At 49.9% G+C, this 22,173-nt stretch overlaps 1 protein-coding gene across 1 annotated transcript in view; it reads left to right on the forward strand.

Annotated features, from left to right (window-relative positions):
• The window catches only part of Fyn (FYN proto-oncogene, Src family tyrosine kinase), a 115,871-nt gene that overhangs the window by 41,616 nt on the left and 52,082 nt on the right, over positions 1-22,173 (forward strand). Inside the window, exons 3-4 of the mRNA XM_031347233.1 lie at positions 17,213-17,470; positions 21,636-21,732. Of these exons, the coding sequence (XP_031203093.1) occupies positions 17,213-17,470; positions 21,636-21,732 (355 nt within the window). The remainder of the gene's footprint in view (positions 1-17,212; positions 17,471-21,635; positions 21,733-22,173) is intronic.

A 22,173-nucleotide genomic window follows, 5' to 3' on the forward strand; every position in this document is an offset into this window, starting at 1 on the left:
GTGTGTGTGTGTGTGTGTGTGTGTGTGTGTGTGTGTGTGTGTGTACCTGGGAGTTGAGATCTGGGGTCTCATAGTAGGCCAGTGTTCTGTCATTGAGCTATGTTTCCGGCCCTCTGATAGAGTTCGATTGGCTGCCAGACACTCCCTGGGATTACAGGCTTATTTGCGTCTGTGAAGGTGTATCCTCTGGTTAATCTACATATGTATAATGTCACACCCTAAAGAGATTACAACACGCATCCAATGAGTGCTTTGTGGTGGAAGTAGTTCAAGGTGCTGAGGGCACACAGACATGCAGAGCTTGCGTTGGCATGGACTGAGTCAAGGAGTGTGCATTCAAAGAACAGCAAGACACAAGGAGTGGCTGGAGAGGATTACAGAGGAGAGAGGATTGTGGGAGCCAGGGAAGGACTGATAAAATACTTAAAATGTATTCCCTATACAGCAGGGACGAACCCCAGCTGTCACTCCCAGAGAGGCTGGGTTAGAGGGCTAGAAGGAGAGCCAGCTGTTGTCATTCGGCTGGTGTTTCTGTAAGTTGCATACTTCCTTTCTCATGGCATGAACATCCTACCAGTCTGCCCCGTGTCATTGTAATCGCTGCATAGGAGTCTGTTTGCTGTTTTCTTAAGTCCCTGTCCCTGTGGGTGAGTGCCTAGATTAATCTCAACTTGTCACCGTCACGGATTGCACCGAAGCGAGTGCTGCTGAGTCTGTATATCCATTTTTGTTCTTAGGATGATGTCTAACAGGGGAAGTCCTTGACCAGGAATAGCATGCATTTGGAGATTTTCCTGTTAGTCCATTTTATCTGTAATTGTTTCACTGGCCACTTTCCAATCACTTAACACCTTTAGCGGATGACTTCTCCCATGTTGAGCCCAGAGCAAGGCAAACGAGGCTAGCTCTGGAGACCTAAGAAAATAATTGCTGTTTCTGGGCTTGAATCTTTCACTGTTTGTTTTGTTTTGTTTTTCCTTGGTTGCTAGTTCCCTATTGTCATTATCACCTTCATTCTCAGGTAAGTTCTAACACAGATGGAGGACACATAGGTCCTGGGTACATGTTTGCCTCCAGCCAGTGTGTTGTAGGGCTGTTGTCTTATGTGTCCTCCTCTTCACTGGCCTCACGAGGGTTATGTGCTGTATGTCCCTTGATGTAGCTCAATGTTCTGAGTGGTTCTGCATGTTATAGCTCATGTGTCACCAGCTTAGCCCTTGAGCCCCAGCAGTCACCAACACTCACCCCTATTCTACTAGGATCCTTTAGTACACAGAAAAGCTCAAGGACTGGAAGTTATATATAGTTGGGGCTTTTTCATTTAGCAAGCAAAAAAAACGTAGCGAGACTCAAGAAGAGAAAAGTCTCTTCAAACCCAAATAGGTTCTCAGTTCTCTATTTTGATTTCCTTCTGTCTAGTTCTTGGCTTCCCCCCAGAAGTCAGCGGTCTTTCAGACATTCTTCAGCACCTAGCTGAAGAAAAAAACAGAACCTACTACGTCTTAGGAGGCATCCCCCGACCTCTGAGCCGCAAAGCTTGTGCCCTCATGACAAGCTCGCCTTGAATACATAGCCCGTAAGCTTCTGCTAGACGTCAGGCTCACTGCTCTGTCATCACAGAACCTGGTCAGCTCTGCAGGTTCCCACTGACTTCTAGATGAACTGGGTTGTCTGTCACCTCCCCCTTCCCGTCAGTACAGCATAGGTACGGAAGGCCAAGCTGGCCTTGCGCAGATGGCTGAGATCGTGGCTTGTCCACTGCGTCAAGGGACTGGCTAGCTTCAGTAGCACAACTGCTCTGTGGAGATGCCTGAGCCCCTTCTTTCAAAAGGTAGAGAAGTCATGTTAGTCAGACAACCCTGGTATGCCAGGAACGCTGTTGGGGGAGAGGAGAACCCGAGGGCCCTTCATGGAGCCACAGAAGAATTCAAAGATGACTGCTGTAAACCCAAATGTCCCGGTTCCCCTTGAGTTCCCAGGCTGAGAAGGACTCTGCCTAACATGCCAGGGCTCTCAGAATTCTGCCTGTGTGGCTTTAAGAAGTAGTAGAGATGGGTGTAAGCCCTCTGTCCTTAGATCTGCTTGTTCTTCTCTGCTGTCAGGCACCAGAGAGATGCTTCAGCAAAGGCTGTGTCTAAACATTGATATTTAGGTAAACTTGGTGGATTTTTGTGCAGTAATACCATTCACCCTAGTGCCTTCATTTAGTGAATCTTAAATTGGGCCTTTGATGATATGATGCAAACTAAGATTTTTTTTTTTTTCAGTACAAGAGTTATAACAAAATATAAGCAATCTTCCACCACCACTTCCCAAATAATAGATCAGAAATGTATTAGCCTGGCTCAGTTGAATACACTTGTAGTCTCAGGGGAGGCAGAGGCAAGAAAATCACAAGTTCAAGGCTACTACCAAAGGCTACACAGGGAGACCCTGTCTCAGAAAAACAACAGAGTACACACATCTTAGCAACATGTGGTGGCTCACACTTATGATGTCAGAACTCAGAAGGTAGAGACAAAATTTCCCTGGTTCCAGGCCAACCTGGCCTACACAGGGAGATGCTTCTTAAAGGGGCAGAGGTGTCCTTGTAGGACAACAGTCCCGTGAGAGTAATTCCTTTTATAAAATAGATTCTTTGCTGAACTGAGGTCAGATGTGTTAGCAGACACACAGTATTCCCCTCCTTAATGTCTTCTTTCTTTTTTAGTTTTTTTGTTTGTTTGTTTGTTTATCATAATAACCCATGTTATCAATGAGCTGGTCTCGTGCAGTCTCTGTTTAGGAGGTGGTTGGATGTCTGTAGTCGATGCCTACCCATCTCCAGGGCCAGGAAGTGTCTGGGTTCGTTCGTACCCAGGACACACAGGTTAGCTCTGCCAGCAAGAGAAAGAACACTTCAGCCCCAGCATGAGTCTGTCCTCATGTGTACACATCTGTTGGTGTCTACTAAGCAGCTACTTTCTGTGTGACTGGGTAATGCTCTAGATGTGTGTCCATCTGAAACACGTAAAGTTGCCCATGAGGACTGAGGCTTGAACCCAGGGCCTCACCACGTGCTAGATGAGTCTCCACCAGTGAGCTGCCTTCAGCCCCGTTTCTTTTGGGTTTTGCTGCTGTTGTTTTGAAACATGCTCTCACCAAGTTGTCCAGCTGGAGTAAATTCACTGTCTGCGGCTCAGGCGGGCCATACCCTTGTGGTCCTCCTGCCCCAGCCTCCTAAGAAGCTAGGATTCTAGGCCTGCCTGTGCCAGGTAGCCCAGCCGTTCCTTTCCTGTGACATCAAGAGCGCTTCAGTACCAGTTGCCTCTCACCTGCATTGATTATAGGAGAGCCTTGCAGTGGCTCCATCCTGGAGTTACAGTGAAGAAGCCACCTTCCTACACTAGGGCCCTCCCTCCCAGCCACGCCTTTCTGCCATTCCAAAGCCTGGGAGGATGAAGGAAGGCAGAGGAGTGTAGTGGGATCTTCACGCCCAGCCCTCCTCCCTGCGACCTCAGACAAAGCGGCCCTGGAAGGAAGCAGGCTGGGCAGTTGTCAGACAGCATCCCCACGTTGGGAGTAGAGTTCTGGCAGGTGGTGGGACTGGGCCTGGGTGTGTGGTAAGCATCATGTGTTCTCCCTGATGCCATCCCAGACACCATTTGCATTTCCAGCACCTCAGCACCTCAGTTTCCCCTTAGCAACCCCAGCATCTCCCCCACGTGGGCATCTTGCCAAAGGCATGCTCTTAGTTAGCAGTTCAAGCTGTCTCCACCCTCTGCATGTTACTGGTACTGGGTGACCCAGTGGGTTTCAGGTGCCCAGTGGATCTTGTGCAGCTTTTGATAGCTGGGAGACATTTTAAACCTAACAGAACAGTAATACCTCTTTACACTGAGGATTGTCAATTCCAAAGTAGAACCCTGGGATGGACATAAAGAGGGGGCTGTCTGGCCAACCTATGGGCTTTCCCCTCTCATTCTCTTAGAGATGCAGGAGGCTTAGAGATGGAAGTGGGTTCCTTCAGCAGAAAAATGAATGGCCGTGAGGATGATAAGGAGCCACTGTCACACAGTTAACCTGAACCAGAAGAAGAAAAACAGTAGAGGCAGGAGCAGAATGCTATCCTTGCTTTGACACGATGCCGTAATGTCACTTGATCTAGACACTGGGAAGTGTTTGCTTCAGGGTACCCAGCCTGTGTGAATGCTTCAGGCATGATTAAGGATATGCCTACACACTCCAGCACCCTCCCTACTGAGATGGGGCTTGACTAGAGGGACGCAGCCTGAGCCTCCCCAACAGCCAGGCACTGAGAAGGAAAGCAGCCCGTGGGGATGTGCCGTCTAACCGTAACTCTTCCTGGTGGCTTTCTGAGGGCTTTACCTGTGGGCTGTGGGAGAAGACAGCTCCTCACATCCCTAAGCCTCAGCCTGCCCAGGGCCCAGCTCTGCTTCATCGGCCACGGTTCTTTCAGATTCATGTCTAGGAACCGAACGGCCGCAGGAAAGGCCGACTTCATCTTCATTAGGTGGGACGCTGCTTTTCTAGAGTTTTAATGGTTTTCACAGTGCCAGAGCTGTGTTGTGAATTTTTTTATTCCACATGTTCACCAGCACTTCTGGCAGGCTGAGAACTCTGCCAACAGCGGCCTTCTGATGTTAGGATTGCAGCTCGGAGTGCAGGATCTCTGTGGCCGGTGTTGTATTTTGCTTAGGTTGAAAGTCAAGTGAGATGCTTTCTTTAGGTTGAACAGTGGGTGAGATGTTTGTTGGTTGGTTGGTTGGTTTGTGTGTTTGTTTTCCTATAATGAAGCTTTAAGTCACATTGAAAGAAAAGCGCTCATCACTCTGTCACCTGGCTCTGACTCTGGTACCACAAAAGGAAAGTAAAATTTTATGTATTCATTTTGTCCAGAAAAAAAAAAACAGTCAAAACAAAGAGGAGACATTTGAAGCTGTTGTAACCTGAGGAGTCAAATGTTTGAAGCACAAAAGACATAGCAGTGAACAGAAGGGAGGTCAACAAGCGTGCCTCAGAAACAGTGGCAACATCCTGACAAAGTAAGAAGCCTGAGTGAGACACCTCCAAGATACCGGGGTTGGCAGGATCGATCTGTCCCAAGAGGATCCGTAGGTTTTAGCAACATTGTTGCTTTAGAGTAGAACCTGTTGAGAAAGTGCATGTCTTGAGAGAAGGGGGGTAGCTGGGAATGGAGGAATCCAGAGGGGTGGGAGTCTGAGGACTGGTATCCAAATGAAAGGCAAGGCGTAGGAATAGAAGGATGACAGAACCGCTGCTGACTTACTCCACGTGTGCACCATTGCTGTTTGCCGAGTCAGTCTGGGTGGTATGGAGCCAGAACTGGAGCAGAACATGAAGTCACACTCCAGGCACCATCACCTAGAGTCTTAAAAGGTTTGTTTCCTAAAACAGACCAGTTGGCTTTATGCAAGGACATAGCACTTTATCCCTGAGCTGCTGGTTGGGTGAACAAGTCCCCCCCACCACCACCACACCGACCCTGGGTATGCAAGCACAGCTGCCTGTTATAGCTGTACAACTGAGAAGTCCCTGCCTCTTGTGTGCTATGATAAAGATGTTCCCACTTGGCCTGACAGAGCAGACTGCAGACAGAGAAGTGTGGTGGACCCTTAGACTTCTAACCCCAGATATCAGTCTGTTGTTAAACACCAGCCAGCCCCTGCGCCTGAGGTGGGTGGTAGGATTGCTTGCTGGTGGCCTGCATTGCAGATGTCTGTGTGCAATCTGCCTTCACCATGTTTTAAGCTACCACCTACAGCTGCACAATAAGCTTCCATCCCCACTCCTCGAAACCCCCAAAGATCACGAGGCTCTTTTAGTGTAGGGATCTCCAGGAGTGGAACTTACACAAACCCATGGCAGGTCACCTCTGCAGGCATCAGGATTCAGATCCTCCTTCTGAGATACAACCAAAGTTACCCGTCTGCTGTCACTGGATGATTTATGAGGTATGAATTATGCATAGATGGATAGCTAGAACGGATGGAGTGGTTTGTTCGGTTCACTGAGTCGCATCTCACTTAGCTAAGTCTCTGTCAGCCACCTACACAGTCCTCCCACTCTGGCCTCTTCGCTGGCCCCACTGTGCTCCTCTCTCCCCAGTTTCAATGTCTGATCATAACCCACTTTAACTCCCACAAAGTCCTGGACAACCACCCGCTGGGTGATGTACAAATGCTTTGGTTATCAGCCCATGGCTAATAAGCCAAATAAGTGTAGGTCTTAGATTCAGCCACACCTTGGCTAATTTCCAGTTCAGACTAGCCGTGAAGCCTGACACAGGTAACTTGACCTCCTTCCACTGACTTCCCTGTCTGTAAAATGGTGACATTGCTATATAACAGTGACGCCAATGATACTCAGCTTATGAGGCTATTGTAGATCAAAGGAGGTCACTTATACGTTGCAGAGTAAAGTACAGATACTCAGTAGAATGAACACGTACACTCTGCTTCTGCCTGCTTCTCCACTTTCTCATCTGCATGCTTCAGCTCCGTTTAACTGGAAGCTTCTCCCAGGCAGAGACCCAGTGAGCCTGGCCTGGCACGTGTCTGAGTGCTCTGTAAATACGCATCAGCCATGGGGCACTTACTGCTCCACGAGAGCATCATGCTGTATGTAGTGGCTCTCCAGCATGCTGTTCTTCCTTATAGAGGCATCCCCTTCCTCTCTGAGCCAATCACCTTTTAAATCACCGGCTCCCTGCCCGCCACGCTTCCTGACTTGAGGTTGGCCAACCAACCGTGTGTTTGTCTGTCTCCTTCAGTATAAATAAGGTCCTTAAGGGCAGAAACGGCTCGCCCTGCACAGTGTCTGTCACAGAGAAGGGATCAAAATGTGCTCGCTGAATAAAGGCTGGAAGCAGAGATGAATATAGATACACGGATATGGGCAGAAGGACAGAATCTCGAGGGAAATGAAGCCGGTGAGAACTGGTGATTTGTTACTATGGTGATTTCTAGTATCTTTTGTTTGAAGGATGGGATAGAGGAAGTTGCTTCATTCTTGCTGTTATTTTCTTTCTTCCTCATCTGAGCTCAGAAGAACAGCTGTACCTAGCAGCCCCTTGGATAGAAACAGACAGGGAGGTGGTAGGGGCAAGGGAGGGGTAGGGGCAGAAGCCACAGAGCCGGACCGTGAGTTGTCCTTCACACTAGCCACAAGGGCACATGGAGAGCCTCTGAAAACCCCTGAAGCCTAGCTTCGGTTAAACTACAGGCACTGTGATGTTCAGCAGGAGCGCATAGCACTTACAACCAAACTTAACCCTTTGGCCACGTTACCACTGCGTAAGTACCCTTGATCCAAAGGATCAGCTTAGGGACATAGGGACTGTACTGCTCTGTGGGCTCCATGGTTCTGTTTCAATCTGCAAAGAAAAGCTCTGGCTTCTTCAAAAACATCAGCATCACCACTTCTAGTTGAAGCCTCATTGCTCATCAGTAAGAACTCTAGGATCCAGGGTATAATAAGGCCACTCCCCAGGCCACACACGCAGGCACTCAGCATCCTTGGGACTGGCTAAAGCCACTACTGTCAGCCCTTCTGTAAAGCATGAGCCAATACTAAGAAACTAAGATGTCATAGACACACATAAAGCAACCTACCTGTCCCTAGAAGACTCTAAATGCAGAGTCCCACTCAAAAGACATCATGGCTAGTGTATAGAAGACAGCAGCTACGTGGACTCAGATCCAAATCTTACAAACTACATAATCCAGGCAGGTACTTCAGTTCTGTTAGCCCGGTGTTCCTTACCTGAAATGCCTGGGCGTGGTTGCTCTGAGCACTAAAAGAATCCTTATTTAGAGTGATGAGACGGTTTGTGCTCTCGTCAAGGTGTTGGTATAACTCATGGTTGTTCTTTTCTTGCTCACAGGAGCTTGGTGGCCAGTGGTAGAGGGACAGGGGCATGTGCCCCATGGATCCAGGCTTCATATCTGTGTTATGTTTACTCCTCCTTGCTCCTTTAAGTCCTGGTATCCGCTGTCATAACAAGAATGACCATGCCCCTTACACTTCTCTCTCTTCAGTATAAGTGCTCACACATGACAGATGCCTGAAGGATAACACTGGTGAATTAGGATGAGTGATGGCTTCCAAGGTTCTTGCTGTCCTGATGCCACACCATTCCTTAACCAGTTGATCTCTGTTAAAGGTGGTTTCCCCACATCACATATTCTTTCCATGCCACGGGAAGTAAGAGGGAAGGGAGAGGTCAGCTAAAGATAAAGAATCTGGGGTTTTCACAGCCATTTGCAATCAATCCACAGGTGAAATGACGTGGAAACAGCTGGAGAGAAGAAATGGAGGTGTCGTCTTCAGCTATATGGCTGTAGGCCCACTAGAAGCCGCCACTGTGGCTGTCTAGTGGGATGAGGGACACACCCCTCCTCCCAGCCTCTTCCATGACTCAGTTATTATCACAGATGAATTTGGACCCTAGGATTGTCAAAACTATTTTGGGTGAGATTTTTTTTAAAGTTTTGTTTTGTTTTTTAAGACAGGCTTTCTCTATTATGTAGCCCCGATGGTCTTGGAACTTGCAGTGTAGACTAAACTGTCCTCAGGATTCACAGAGGTCCTCCTGCCTCAGCCTCTGGAGTGCTGGGATCAAAGTTGTGCACCAGGCTCCTAATCCTCTGATACAACACCAAAGATAATAGTAATAATAATAAAAATATTAATAATAGCAATATACATGTCAGGTAAATGTCACTGTTACATTACCTTAGCATGCATTTATAATCAGTTAATAGTGTATATAAATGTATGGTAGCTCATAAAACATTTTGCCTTCTTTTTTGATTGATTTAGTTTTTTGTTTTTTTTTTTTTAACTGGCAAGGTCAGGCTTCAGTCATGTCATGAGTGGGTTAGCAGAGGCGGCAGCAGCTCCTTCCTCACAGTAGCCAGTTTGTCACCTCAGATGCTATTCTCTAAGGGCTACTGGGAACCAGCACTGGCTGCCTGCAGGTGGCTCCGTGTTCTTCTCTCCCTCCTTTCATTTCCTCTGGGTCTTGGGCACCCGACAATCCTAAATGCTGACCTTTTATGAAAGACCATAATCCCAGCACTTGGGAGGCAGAGGCAGGTGAATTTCTGAGTTCAAGGCCAGCCTGGTCTACAGAGTGAGTTAGTTCCAGGACAGCCAGGGCTACACAGAGAAACCCTGTCTCGAAAAAACAAAAAAACAAACAAACAAACAAAAAAAGACTGAAAGACTGCATAGCCAGGCTCTGCAGCAGGGAGAAAACTAAGGAAGGCAGAGACCCCTCCTTTCCCGCAGACCCTGTACCGTGAAGAGGTGGGAGGAGGCTGGCTGGCAGAGACCCCTCCTTCCCCGCAGACCCTGTACCGTGAAGAGGTGGGAGGAGGCTGGCTGGCAGAGAGACCCCTCTTTTCCCACAGACCCTGTACCGTGAAGAGGTGGGAGGAGGCTGGCTGGCAGAGAGACCCCTCCTTCCCCGCAGACCCTGTACCATGAAGAGGTGGGAGGAGGCTGACCGGGGTCGCCTCTCTGCCTTCTTTGTCCCTGCTCTTTGCTCTTAGAAGCCCAGGAATTCAAGCTGAGTGTGTTTTCCAACTGCCTGGTGTATCAGCACTCACCAAAGCTGCTACTGCAGTGCTTTGAAATTCTAATCACTGCCCTACAGATGCAGAGGCTGTTGCTGCTGTGCTCCTGTGTTCCTTGTAGCTTGAAGGAAGTGCCACCATGCAGTCCCAGTGGCTGTGAGACACAGGGCTCCCTGTCATTCTTCAAAGGAGATGCCTGTCTCACTTCCAGACTTACAGCGCAGATGGTGTAAGTCACAGCAAAGTTTCAGGCCGCTGGATTCTGCTGCAGCTGTTTCCACAACCGTGCTTCAGAGCAGAGGGGCAGGCGAAGGGGATGCCACATCCACTGTCCCGGAAGCTGGGCATCCACTGCCCCGGAGGCTGGGCATCCACTGCCCCGGAAGCTGGGCATCCACTGCTCTATAAGCTGGCTCCATCTGCTGCTTTTCCTGTTTTTTATTACACTTTTATTTATTTGTGTGTGTGCCCGGGCAAAGCTTCCATGCAAGCCCTGGCATGAGTGTGGAGGTCAGTTCTCCCCTCCAGCAGGAATCGAACTCAGGTCTGTGGGCTTTGCAGCAGGCATTCTTACTCACTGAGCCATCTCACCCACCCACCATCTGCTTCCTTAAGAGCTGGGTCTTCTTGACTAGAGCTGCTGAGTTAAAGAGAAGAAAAAGAATCCACTGTTTTCTGAAGGCCGAGGCTCATCAGAACCATCTGGCCAGGGGCCTCCATGGTGACGGAGGATGTGCAGAGCGAGGGTCTACCCTGCCTGAGAAGGAGCCTCCTGGACTCTCTTCCTCCTTCCTATAGAAGGGATGCTGTTGATGCCTGTTCAGACAGCCGCTTTGTGGTAATGTGCTTGCTTGTGTCTGTGCCAGGTGACACTGTGACCCCTGGCCCTCAGCCAGTCCCACTACAAATGTTACTAAAACAGATGAGGCCAGAGAACCAGACTTTGTCACTGAGCCCCAGATGTGACACTGGCTTTCCTGTTTCTCTGTGCTAGTTTGTGACTAGAAGCCCATGGTTTTGTTTTGTTTTGTTTTCCTGTGGTCACAGACTATGGGCAGAGTGATGGAAACAGGCCTGACTGGATATGGGCAGTGAGAAGTGATGTCTCTGGCAGACCCTCCGTGTTTCAGAAGAGTACTAAATTGCATAAGGCGGGGCTGCTCCCTCCTCTGCTCCACCAGGGCTCAAGAAACCTAGCTCAAAAGTCAAAGCTAATTGTGCCAGCTGGAAATGATGAACGCAACAAGCATGAGGACAAATCCCCCTGCCTCCACCAGCAGCTGCGTCCAGAGAGCCAGTGCTGCTTAGTCCTCCCCTCCCTGTGGCTGGCCAGTGCACAGCTCAGCCCAGTCCAAGCCCTCAGTTCCAGGAAGAGCCTGGTTAATTAAGGATTGTCATTCCTACATGGTTGGGGTTTCCAGACACTTAGGACTTAGAGCTGAAGCACCTTCGGTGCGCCCACCTTGTCTGCCCAGGTCCGACCTCGGGTTTGACTTCAGTGGCCCTGCTTCACCTGCCACGATGAGGTTTCTGCAGCTGTGTCTGTGTGCTCCCACGCCGCACAGCCCCTCAGCACCCGCCGAAGACTAGAAAGTACACTCACTGTTCTTGACTGGTTAGCTGTTGTGCCTTCCAGAAGTTGGCTCTTAGTGTGCTTTGAATTTGCTGCTCCCTCCCATCTCCAGTTTTATACTTCATTAATGTATGATTGTTTCAACTTACATACAAATTCAGTTGGGAACTGAAACAAGAGATATGTCCTACAAAAGAATAAAGGCAACTTGAACTCATTATCAAAGTGGTGCATTCTCACAGTACAGTCTCTGTGCAGACAATCTGAGCAGTGAAATCAGAAACTGAGAAAGCACAGTCTGCCCCCACTGCCACCAGCGGTGACTTCACCCTGTCCCACGAAGCGCATTGCAGGAATCCATTTTATAGCTGGAATGGCCCAATGCCGCTTAGACACAGCGCACTGCAAGAGGATTCATCATGTCTGTTTATTCCTCTGCTTACTATTCTGTCGTAGACATACCTTATAAATTCACCACCTCTCATTAAACAGTTGCATGTTTTCTAATCTCCCAAGTGATAAACAGCATTTCATAAAAGCTCACTTAGCACAACCTCACAGGCCAGAAGGCAAGCCTGTGGTAGGACCCCTTGCTGGCATTGCCAGACTGGTTTACCAGAATTAGTCGCTACCCTAACTCCCAGTCTCCACTATAGTGCAGGAGCACGCTCCTTTCAGAGGACCCGCGTCACTGTTGGTGAGTGCTCATCTGTGAATTTAGTTACTAACTAAATCAGTAAGTTAAACTGTTTCTCTGACTACTGTGGAAACTGGTATTTCCCCTTAAGTTTCAGGGGTGTGTGGGGTAAAGTTGGTTTGTCTTATCTATATAAAGCCATGTTTAAAATAAATATCTGCAAAATAAAGTTGTATATAAATGTTGATAACAGAATTATTCAAAAGAGGAAGTAGCCAGGATGTTCATAATTTCTAAATGGATGAGCATCTTATGATATAGTCATACAATGACAGAAATTTAGTGATTAACAGAATGATAACTTTAATACAATGCTATATTACTACATTGTGGGTGAATCTTAAATGCATTATACCCTAATGAAAAATATAAAGAAGCCGTGCAGTGGTGGCATATGCCTTTAATCCCAGCACTTGGGAGGCAGATGCAGGCGGATTTCTGAGTTCGAGGCCAGCCTGGTCTACAGACTGAGTTCCAGGACAGCCAGAGCTACACGGAGAAACCCTGCCTCGAAAAACCAAAAAAAACCAAACAAACAAAAAAAAAAGAAAAATATAAAGAAACCAAGGTTGTGTATCATGTGATTAAATCCATACCAAATATCTAGAATAGACAAGCTCATAGAGACCTAAGGTAGGCAGAGAGGTGTCAGGGAAGATGGCGATCAGCAAGTAGCTGCTTAGTGCACAGGGGTTCTTTGAGGGCGAAGAATGTGTTCTGGAACTCTGGAATTAAATGGCTCCTTTATATAAACCCTTAAAAACTGACTGTGCCACACTGTTCTGTGGTCTGGAAGAGTTGGGGAAGGTGGGGTGCTCTGTCTCTCCAGAATCCCTTCGCACAGACAGGGTTAATCACTCGTATTTGTATCAGCAAGTTCTCTCTTTCTTCTGTCAACTCAGAGATCCAAAGCAAACTGGGCACAAGAAGTATCCCCACCCTCTCCCTGGAGCCCTTCTGTGATCCCTGTTAGAACTTCATTTGGCCATGTAGGTTTGTGAGCCCATCCAGTGCCTGGCTAGCTGACAGCAGTGTGAATGCTCGCGGGGGGGGGGGGGGGGGGGGGGGGGGGGGGGGGGGGTTGGGGGGGGTTGATCCTGTCTCCCTCCCTTCCACTCCTGCCTTCAGAGCTCCAGACACAGCTGGGGGGCGGGGCGGAGAGAAGGACCAGACACTGTAGTTTCCCAGCCTGGGGGCTATCTGCATAAGCAATGCCAGAGCTGATTCCAGGTGCCATCTGCTGTCTGGGTGGGACAAGATCCGTCCTCATCCCCTCGAAGCCTTTTCCGTGACCACACAGGGATGGTCCAACAGCCAGACACTTGGTGTTTGTGAAGTAAAGCTTCGATTTGATGCGTAGCAGGTCCAGTCATGTGACCACAGCATGTGGTCAGTGTCTGCATTGTGCACACTCCCCTTGTCGCATGCCTCCTCACCTGAGAGATTGCAGGATGTTAGAAGGTGTGTTTGGTGGGGCTTTCCTTCACAGCATTCTACCACGGGTACATACCTCCTTTGTATTTGGTTAGGAGTGGAGCAGATTATATGAACATTTCACTTCGTGAGGTAATTTGCCTGTAAAGTGAATCATGTCTTAAATGCAATAGGAGAGCTCATTTTTATACCAAGGAAATTGATGCCCCCTCCCTCATGGTATGCATAAAAACCCTTGCCACAGCTAGGAAAGACAGGGAAATTGAGGGCTGCTTTAGTTTTGTTGGCTCAAACAGTCATTAAGATGCCAAACCATACCAAGGAAGAGGTGACTCACTGTACACTGGGGTTCCAGCACCTCCATAGAATCCACTACTCACAGTGTGGGAGACAGAGGCACCAAGGCTCACAGAGGGACTGTGCTCTCTGCCCCTGGAGGTGGTACCAGCAGGGGTCCTTCCCTCTGACTTCCCCCATGCCTCGAGGTATACTTCTGTGTGGACTTCCCAGGGCCCATGGTTCAGAGAGCAACTTTGTTGCAGAGGTCCTAAATTCTGGACATGGACTCTAGTTACCTGTTGTCACTTCTCGTCCCCACCCTGAGCTGAGCTGAGCTGAGCTGTAGACACATTTCCCAACCTCTCTACTCACTCCTTATGAAGTTCAGGAGCTACCAGGGCCCATGTTTAGGGACTTAGAATTTGGTGGGATGGCATTTTCCATTGTAGTACAGTGCAGTGCCTGGCATACGTGAGCACTTCTGATATTGGCTATGATTGCCAGGATGTGGAGCCACCATCTCTTCAGTGCCCTATCCCATAACTAGGCATCCATCTTCTACAGGCTTAGGACAGCATCCGTGGATTAGCTCACCATTCTGTGGGCCATAGCCAGCACATAGCATGACTGGAGTCTCTGCAGCGAGGCTGAATTAAGGGTGTCTGTCGGCTAAGCTGCCATTGGGACCTTGCTAGGGAGGAGTCCGTGTCCTGACTCACACAGGCCCTTGCTCAGCCTCAGTTGCTTTGGTTTGCTATGGTTCTGGGACTGACATCCCGGCTCCCTGCTCTCAGCCAGCTGTGAGCAGTCCCGAGCAGTGGAGATCCCACTTCTGGCCGTGTGTTAAGAACTGCAGTAGAGAGGATCCTCCATCGAATGCTTCTCACAGTTTGGCTCTGCATGTCCAGGAAGAGCTGTCACCTCTAGGTCGGCTCACGGGGATACCGTCTTTCCTAAGGTTGGCTGTGCCAGGCCACACAGCCTAACACAGGAGTGGCCGTCTCATTCACACATCCCAGAGACTGTACAGGGAGTTGGAAGGTAGCTTTCCAGTCCTGCCAGCTGGCAGCAAGTAGACTTTTCTGAGTGGGCAGAGCGCTGTGCTGTGCTGACACTGGGTGGACCCAGCACTAAGGCTGCCTGCGGCTCAGCCCCCAAGGTCTTACAGTAACACAGTGCAAACCCAGCTGGATCTTTGCTTTGCCTTAGGACTTCCACAAGTGTTTATGCAACCAAGAGGCACCAAGGCACCCTGCTTTTTCTCCATCCTCCTAATTCCTAGGATCTCTCTGACTGAACCCATATGGCAGATACAGACCCGTAAGCTGCCAGGGTCATCTGGCTCTGTGTTCTAGGAAGAGGGAACAACCCATTGCACAGGACTGAAAGGTGTTGGTGAATCAAGAAACTTGGATGGCAGGCAGGGTCTGGAACCCAGTTACCACTGCTCTGGGAATGGCGCTCAGCTGTCTAAAAGAGGCTCTAGGAGTCATGTGGGGGAAAACTCACAATCAGCTGCCCTGACTCCTGAAGGGATTCACCGTCTCTGCTGAGAATCTACTAAAGTTCCTTAAGTCAGGCCTATGGGTGTTGTTGAGTTCACCAGCATCAAAAGCCATGTGCCAGGAACCTCCTCTCCGGACGTCACCACACTTTGACTGCGCTCCGCCTCCTCCCGCCCTTTCATCCCATTGCTGTTCTTTCAGCTGTCCATTTTTACCTCTGCCCCCGACACAGTGTGAGGAGCTGCAGGCGACCTACAGCTCTGCTCTGAGTTCCCCATTGCTTATGTGCAGTTGGTCAGTTCCCGTCCCTTTCTTATCCTCCATTGTCACATTTGTCCAGAAAAGGACGATGCCAGAGAGGAAGGGACCTCGAGGCAAGTCGCGTCAGAGTTCTGTGGCTGGGCCTCACATGTCCTTTCCCAGGCCTACGCTGCCTTCTAGGCTCCCAGGGTGGGAATGGGGCGTGGGAAGGGGAGAGGGATGGGGAAGCTAAGCCTACGTCTGTCGCTTCTCCGTTCCCTCTTAAATTAGCTCTACTCCGCTGAGATGAGGGCTCCTCATTGGCTTTTTTCCCTAGTATGTCGCAGGGAAAGGCGTGTTTGCCAGCCTGGCCGGTGTTCTCATCCAGGCTTTGTTACTCAGCAGCTATAGAACTTGATCATGGGCATTGCTCTCGGGTTGGCAGCTGAAGAGATGGAAGTTTTCTCATTGTTTATGTGCCCAGGCCTCAGAAGTGGAGAGTATGTATTCACCCAGCCCCACCTCTAGTCAGAACGTACCTCACCTATGACAGCTGAGACCAGCCCCCCCCCCAAGTACTGCAGGGCACCTCTGTCACAGAAGAACTGTGTGGAGGATTTGAGGCCATACCATGACAGCAGTATAAAACAATCATATCTGCTGTGCTCGTGGGAGGAGGGTGTGGCCATGCCTCAGTGTCTGGCAGCTCTTCCCCAGTTGTGTAATGTTACTGGTGCACTTGAGAAGATTTTCGGGACACGTACATTTAAGGAAGCTAGGTCTTTCTTATAGCAACAGTGCACCACGAAAGAGTTAAGATAAAGGGAGCGAGATGTGTGCCCATCTGATGGAGCAATGGCAGCAGTGGTGAAACCTCCGTAGACCATGCCTTGGAGATGGTTTCCTGTTGGAAACTCGTTAAAATCATTCATTGACCATAAGTGAGAGCATCTTGGACACAGTGTGCTGTAAATTAATCTCGAATGATTTATGAGGAAATGGGTTCCAGATTTGGTGATCTCAGCGCAAGTAGTAGGCGGCTGCCTGATAAACATTCCCATTCGCAAGAACTTGAAGTCAGCTCACTAGGCATCTGCTGAAGTGTAGCTTGTGAGAGTCCTGGAGTGTCTAATGTGCCCTGGTCTAGACGAGCTCAGTGTTAGGCACTGCTCCCCTGTGGCAGGTCCTACGTGGATATGCGTTGCCCTTTACGGCCTTGAATCTCTTCCTGACCTGTGCCAGCCCTGCCTTCCCCAGAAAGTGTATGTTATTAGACATCATGTCACATGGTTCTTATTTGACACTTTGGTCCCAAAGCTGCTTTTCAGAGTCTTGGCAAGGACACTTCCTGAAAGTTCTGTCTGCCCCCTGGGCACTTAACTGGTAACATTCATTACCTTCCCTGTATGTCTGAGTTCTCTTCTCACTTCTCACCTACATACCAGTAACACTGGGGCTGGGTGTGGCGGCGCACACCTTCCAGGCCAGCCTAGTCTCCCTGATGAATTCCAGGACAGCCAGAGTTACATAGTGTGACCCTGTCTCAAAAACAGGGGGATGGAGTCGAGGGAAGCAGGACATACTATTGATGGAAGTCACTAGGAGAGAAAGGTTGGGTTTGGACAGACAGACAGAACTACAGCACAGTACAGACTTTTTACTCATGCAGTTGTTACTTGTTCAGTAATTACTGTGTGCTGGGCATTGGCGGGACATCTGGGAGGAAACGGACCTTTGTCCGCGGGGCAGTGGGGCAAGCAGACAGGCCATCTTTTAATGTGGCCCTGGCTTTAGTCAGCCCGATGAATCTCCCATCTTCCCTGTTAGAGCAGCCAGGAAGCGTGTGTGTGTGTGTTCAAGAGCCTCCTTTCTCTCCCATCAGGAACTTGGATAATGGGCTGTGTGCAATGTAAGGATAAAGAAGCAGCGAAACTGACGGAGGAGAGGGACGGCAGCCTGAACCAGAGCTCTGGGTACCGCTATGGCACAGACCCCACCCCTCAGCACTACCCCAGCTTCGGCGTGACCTCCATCCCGAACTACAACAACTTCCACGCAGCCGGGGGCCAGGGACTCACCGTCTTTGGGGGTGTGAACTCCTCCTCTCACACTGGGACCCTACGAACGAGAGGAGGGACAGGTAAGCCACTGTCAGTCAGGATGGCTGAGGGCACAGCCGTGCTCTTTCAGTCATCGCTTTGTGTGGTTGGGTGGGTGCAGACATGCCACAAGTGTGTGACAGTTGGAGGACAACTTCTGGGAGCTGGCTCCCTCCTCTTATGCGGTTCCCAGGGATCACACTCGGATCATCAGGCTTGGGCAGCAAATGCCTTTACCCTCTGAGCATCTGGCCGGCCCCTTTGCTCTGCTCCTCGTTATTCTGGCAACTATATATGTATGCTCCAGTTGACTCACCTTAACAGAGAAGTTCTGGTCAGCTTCATCCATCTTCTGCCATTCAAACCAAAAGGCCCAAGTTGAATATCCAAGAACCAAATGCCTGGCTTTTGGGGAGCAGGAAACCTCTTGTTACTGCTCTGAGAGTGGCTTTTTGGGGTTGAGCAGGAGGCCTCTTGTTACTGCTCTGAGAATTCTGCACCAGTTAGCACTGCTAGGCAGTATCCATTGTGGCCTGTCAGCCAAGGGCTCCCAGCCCTGCCCACCCTGAATACCTAGTGTGGCCTCTTTAAGACTGCCTGGGCCTCATCCTGGGTCTTCTGTAGCCGAGGCCTCAGGACTGGCTCTGGGGTGTACCCGAGCTTCCCAGTGTAATACACCCCTCCCTCATTTCTGGGGTGCTTTACATCCCTCTTCCTATTCTTCGCCTGCTTGGCCGTGTGGTTATTTGGCAGCATGTTCCTCACTTCCCTCCGTTGGTCAGTATTCCAGCCTGGTCAGCCCTCCAGTTTTCATTCCTCTCTGTATCCTGTTGTTACATTCTGTGTGTTGGTTGTTTTGCTTTGTGTGTAACTTTTGAGACAGGCTGTCCTCAGACTGTTAACAATCCCCCTGCCTTAGTGAGTGTACAGCCATGAAATCTCACACTGGCTGTGTATGTTTCAAGCTGAGCTCTGTGTGCCAAACCCACTTCATATTCTCTCTCATCCCTTCCTCCCCCGGGGCTCCTTTTCTTTCAGACTGCAGGGCTGGGTTTCACTAGTCAGCACATCTATTTGCTGACTTAGCTAGTGCTCTATAACGTGTCTGCCATACATCCTCACACACACGTTCCCTACAGTTCTTGTAAGCTGTCCCAAGTATTTGTAGTCTTCCAAATCTCTCCCAGAGTGTGAACCATGGTAACCAGATATTTGGCATTATTTGTTCCAAAATTGTTTATTACAAAAGTTTAAAAGAATGTAGCGTCTCTCAGCTCATCTGGGGACAGATGCCTCCCTCGTGTCTGCTCTGACAACCTACCGTGGCTTTTTACCCGGAGAGCTGATACTGCTGAGCCCAGGGGCTCTTCCTCTGCGGACAGCTTATGTGGTGGAGTTGGAAGAGGGTCCTGACCTGTGGCCTTTGGACGCTTGCCTCTTCCTGCACTGCATTGTCAGTATCTGCCCTGTAGAACAAACCCTGTGCTCATCCCTGTCCTGCAATGACACCAGCTTACCCTCACCAAACCTCTATGCCCTGTACCCCTGCCCACTTCAGATGCCTGTAAAGGAAGCAGATAGATAGTCTAGGGCCCTCTCTCCTTAGAAGATACAGAAGAAAAAAGAAAGACAAAAGTACACACACACACACACACACACACACACACACCCCTCCACTGTGAGAGGTGTTTGTGTTGAGATGTTTATGTTGCTGACTCTTAATTCAACAAACATAAGCATCAACCGTGTTCATTCATCCATGAAGGCTGGATGTGACTCCCAAGGGAACATGTGTCATTCATTAAGGTCACCAGCATGGGCTCCTTGGATAGCCATAATGGAAGGGGCCATCTGACTCCGTATAGTATCTGAAGTACATAATGCGGTGCTCTGGAGCTGGGGAGGTTAAGTGCCCTGGCTTAGGGGTTAAGAATGACAGATGACCCAGGTTCTGTTCCCAGCAGTGGCTAACAACCACTTGTAACTCCAGTTCAGAGGGATCCAGTGTCCTTTTCTGGCCCCCACAGGCTCTGACCCACATATGGTGCACCTTGGCAAAAGCACATATGTATAAAGATACATTTTCAAGGGGCAGAGCCTGGGATATGAGCAGGTGTTCCGCCCTCAGGGGCTTGGTCGCATTGTGTCGTGGGCTTTCTGAGAGCCTTGCCACCAGGCCCCTAAGGTCCCGAGCAGTCTGCATTTTCTCCTGCCTGCTATGCTTCCTCCTCCATCCCCAGTGCATAAAACCCCTCAGTGATGGAGTAAGAGGGCAGGAAGGAGTAAAGATGGCTTGGTTCTGCTACTGTAATATAAAAGAAGAGGCATCTGTTAATGAAATATGAAATCAGAGTAGTATGACCGTAGAGGCCCCTACATTTTGTTCTAAGCCAGACTCCTCTACTCTCAGAGAAACCTTAGGAAAGGACGACAGTACTGAAAGGAGCCCCTGCTCCACGGTCAGGACATCCACCTGAGACAGGTGAGAGACGAGTTTTCCCTGGGAGAGAGGAAGCCACGTGTTGAGAAGCCATCAGAGCAGGCTCTTTGAAATGTATGGAAATCAAATCATAAATCCAGATCACAGAGAAATCCAAAGTTCCCTTTAGTTATCACATCCTTTGTAACAACCACAAAATTCACAATTTAAACACCACATACACTTATGATCTAGATCTATGTTTCTGTGGGTCTTAATCTGGGAGGGATAACCAGGTTAGAGGCTATGGGCATGGTGTGGGCAGGATTGAGTCCCTGGCCAGAGATTAGTCAGTTTGTTCTCTTGCTGGCATGGCACCCTCCTTAAGGTAGTGTGGCAGTAGAGAAGTCTCTGTCTTCTGAAAAAATGTGTCACACTGGGGACATCTGTCACCTTTGTATACTATGTTAAGTAAATCAAGTCGTTATGTTCCTATGGGAGGGAGGGCGGCACAAGGGCATGAGAACCCAGGCAGGAGTCACTGTGCTCTGCCTACTGCGTGGGTCAAGCCCTAGGCTGAGTGGAATGCTCGGCAGATTTTTGCTATTGATAGGAAACTTCTGGGATGTGGGACAGTCCCTGAGAGTACATAAGATGGACGTGAGGAAGAGGGAGTAGACCGTGTGGGGAGAGGTAAATGCAAGGCAGGAGAAGACCCAACGGGGCAGGAAGTACCAGCAGCGGGGCCCAGCCATGACCACAGCTGCGGCTGCGTGCCAAGGCCGGTGCCAAGGCCGGTGCATCTCCCCCCTGGGCTGAGCATTGCAGCTGTGGCTGGGTGCCAAGGCCGGTGCATCTCCCCCCTGGGCTGAGCATTGCAGCTGCGGCTGGGTGCCAAGGCCGGTGCATCTCCCTCCTGGGCTGAGCGTTGCAGCTGCGGCTGGGTGCCAAGGCCGGTGCATCTCCCCCCTGGGCTGAGCGTTGCAGCTGCGGCTGGGTGCCAAGGCCGGTGCATCTCCCTCCTGGGCTGAGCATTGCAGCTGCAGCTGGGTGCCAAGGCCGGTGCATCTCCCTCCTGGGCTGAGCATTGCAGCTGCGGCTGGGTGCCAAGGCCGGTGCATCTCTCTCCTGGGCTGAGCATTGCAGCTGCGGCTGGGTGCCAAGGCCGGTGCATCTCCCTCCTGGGCTGAGTGTTGCAGCTGCGGCTGGGTGCCAAGGCCGGTGCATCTCCCTCCTGGGCTGAGCATTGCAGCTGCGGCTGGGTGCCAAGGCCGGTGCATCTCCCCCCTGGGCTGAGCATTGCAGCTGCGGCTGGGTGCCAAGGCCGGTGCATCTCCCCCCTGGGCTGAGTGTTGCAGAGACGCCTCAACTTCCCCAGGCCACAGAACAAGTCTGTTCCTTTCACAGCTACCTTGTGCTAGGGTTGAAAGAGTGATCCATTTACCCAGGCCTTAGCTCAAGCCATCAGGGAAATGCGCTCTGGATAAAGTAGGCCAGTGCTTGCCACAGATCCACGCCAGTCAGAGCCCCGTCTCTTCCCCAGCTCCCCAGCACTCACCCAGAGTCGCACGGTGAGATATCGTCCTTCACCTCTAAGGTCTTGTCAGAAAACCCCCTTTACACAGACCACATTAGAAAGCCAGCCATGGTGATACCATGTTAATTAGAGTGCCTCAATATGTTTGTTAATGCTGACTAAACGTACATTTTGAAGGACAAGACTTTAGCAGAAATGTTATTTCTTAGTATTTATTCCCTGTGTAATGGCCTCCACCCTCTTTTGGCAGGAGTGACACTGTTTGTGGCCCTTTATGACTATGAAGCACGGACAGAAGATGACCTGAGTTTCCACAAAGGAGAAAAATTTCAAATATTGAACAGCTCGTAAGTTTGGGGTGGGGGAGGTGAAGCACGCATGCTGTTCGGTTCAGTGGAAAGGTCCTCCTTGTGACAAATGCTTTTGCTGTCTGAAAATAAGGAAAGAATGCGTTCTGAATTCACTCATAGCATTATAACCTGAGTGAACTGGTGACAGAGTGTAGTGCTACATGGTACTCAGTGCTAAAGGGGTGTGTGTGTGTGTGTGTGTGTGTGTGTGTCTGTGTGTGCGTGTGAGAGACAGAGCAAGCTGCTGTGTGTGTGTGTATGAGAGAGCTAGCTGCTGTGTGTGTGTATGAGAGAGCTAGCTGCTGTGTGTGTGTGAGAGAGAGAGCTAGCTGCTGTGTGTGTGAGAGAGAGCTAGCTGCTGTGTGTGTGTGTGAGAGAGAGAGCTGCTGTGTGTGTGAGAGAGAGTTAGCTGCTGTGTGTGTGTGTGAGAGAGAGAGA

This window comes from Mastomys coucha, unplaced genomic scaffold, assembly GCF_008632895.1.
Source record: "Mastomys coucha isolate ucsf_1 unplaced genomic scaffold, UCSF_Mcou_1 pScaffold3, whole genome shotgun sequence".
Taxonomy (NCBI): Eukaryota; Metazoa; Chordata; class Mammalia; order Rodentia; family Muridae; genus Mastomys; species Mastomys coucha.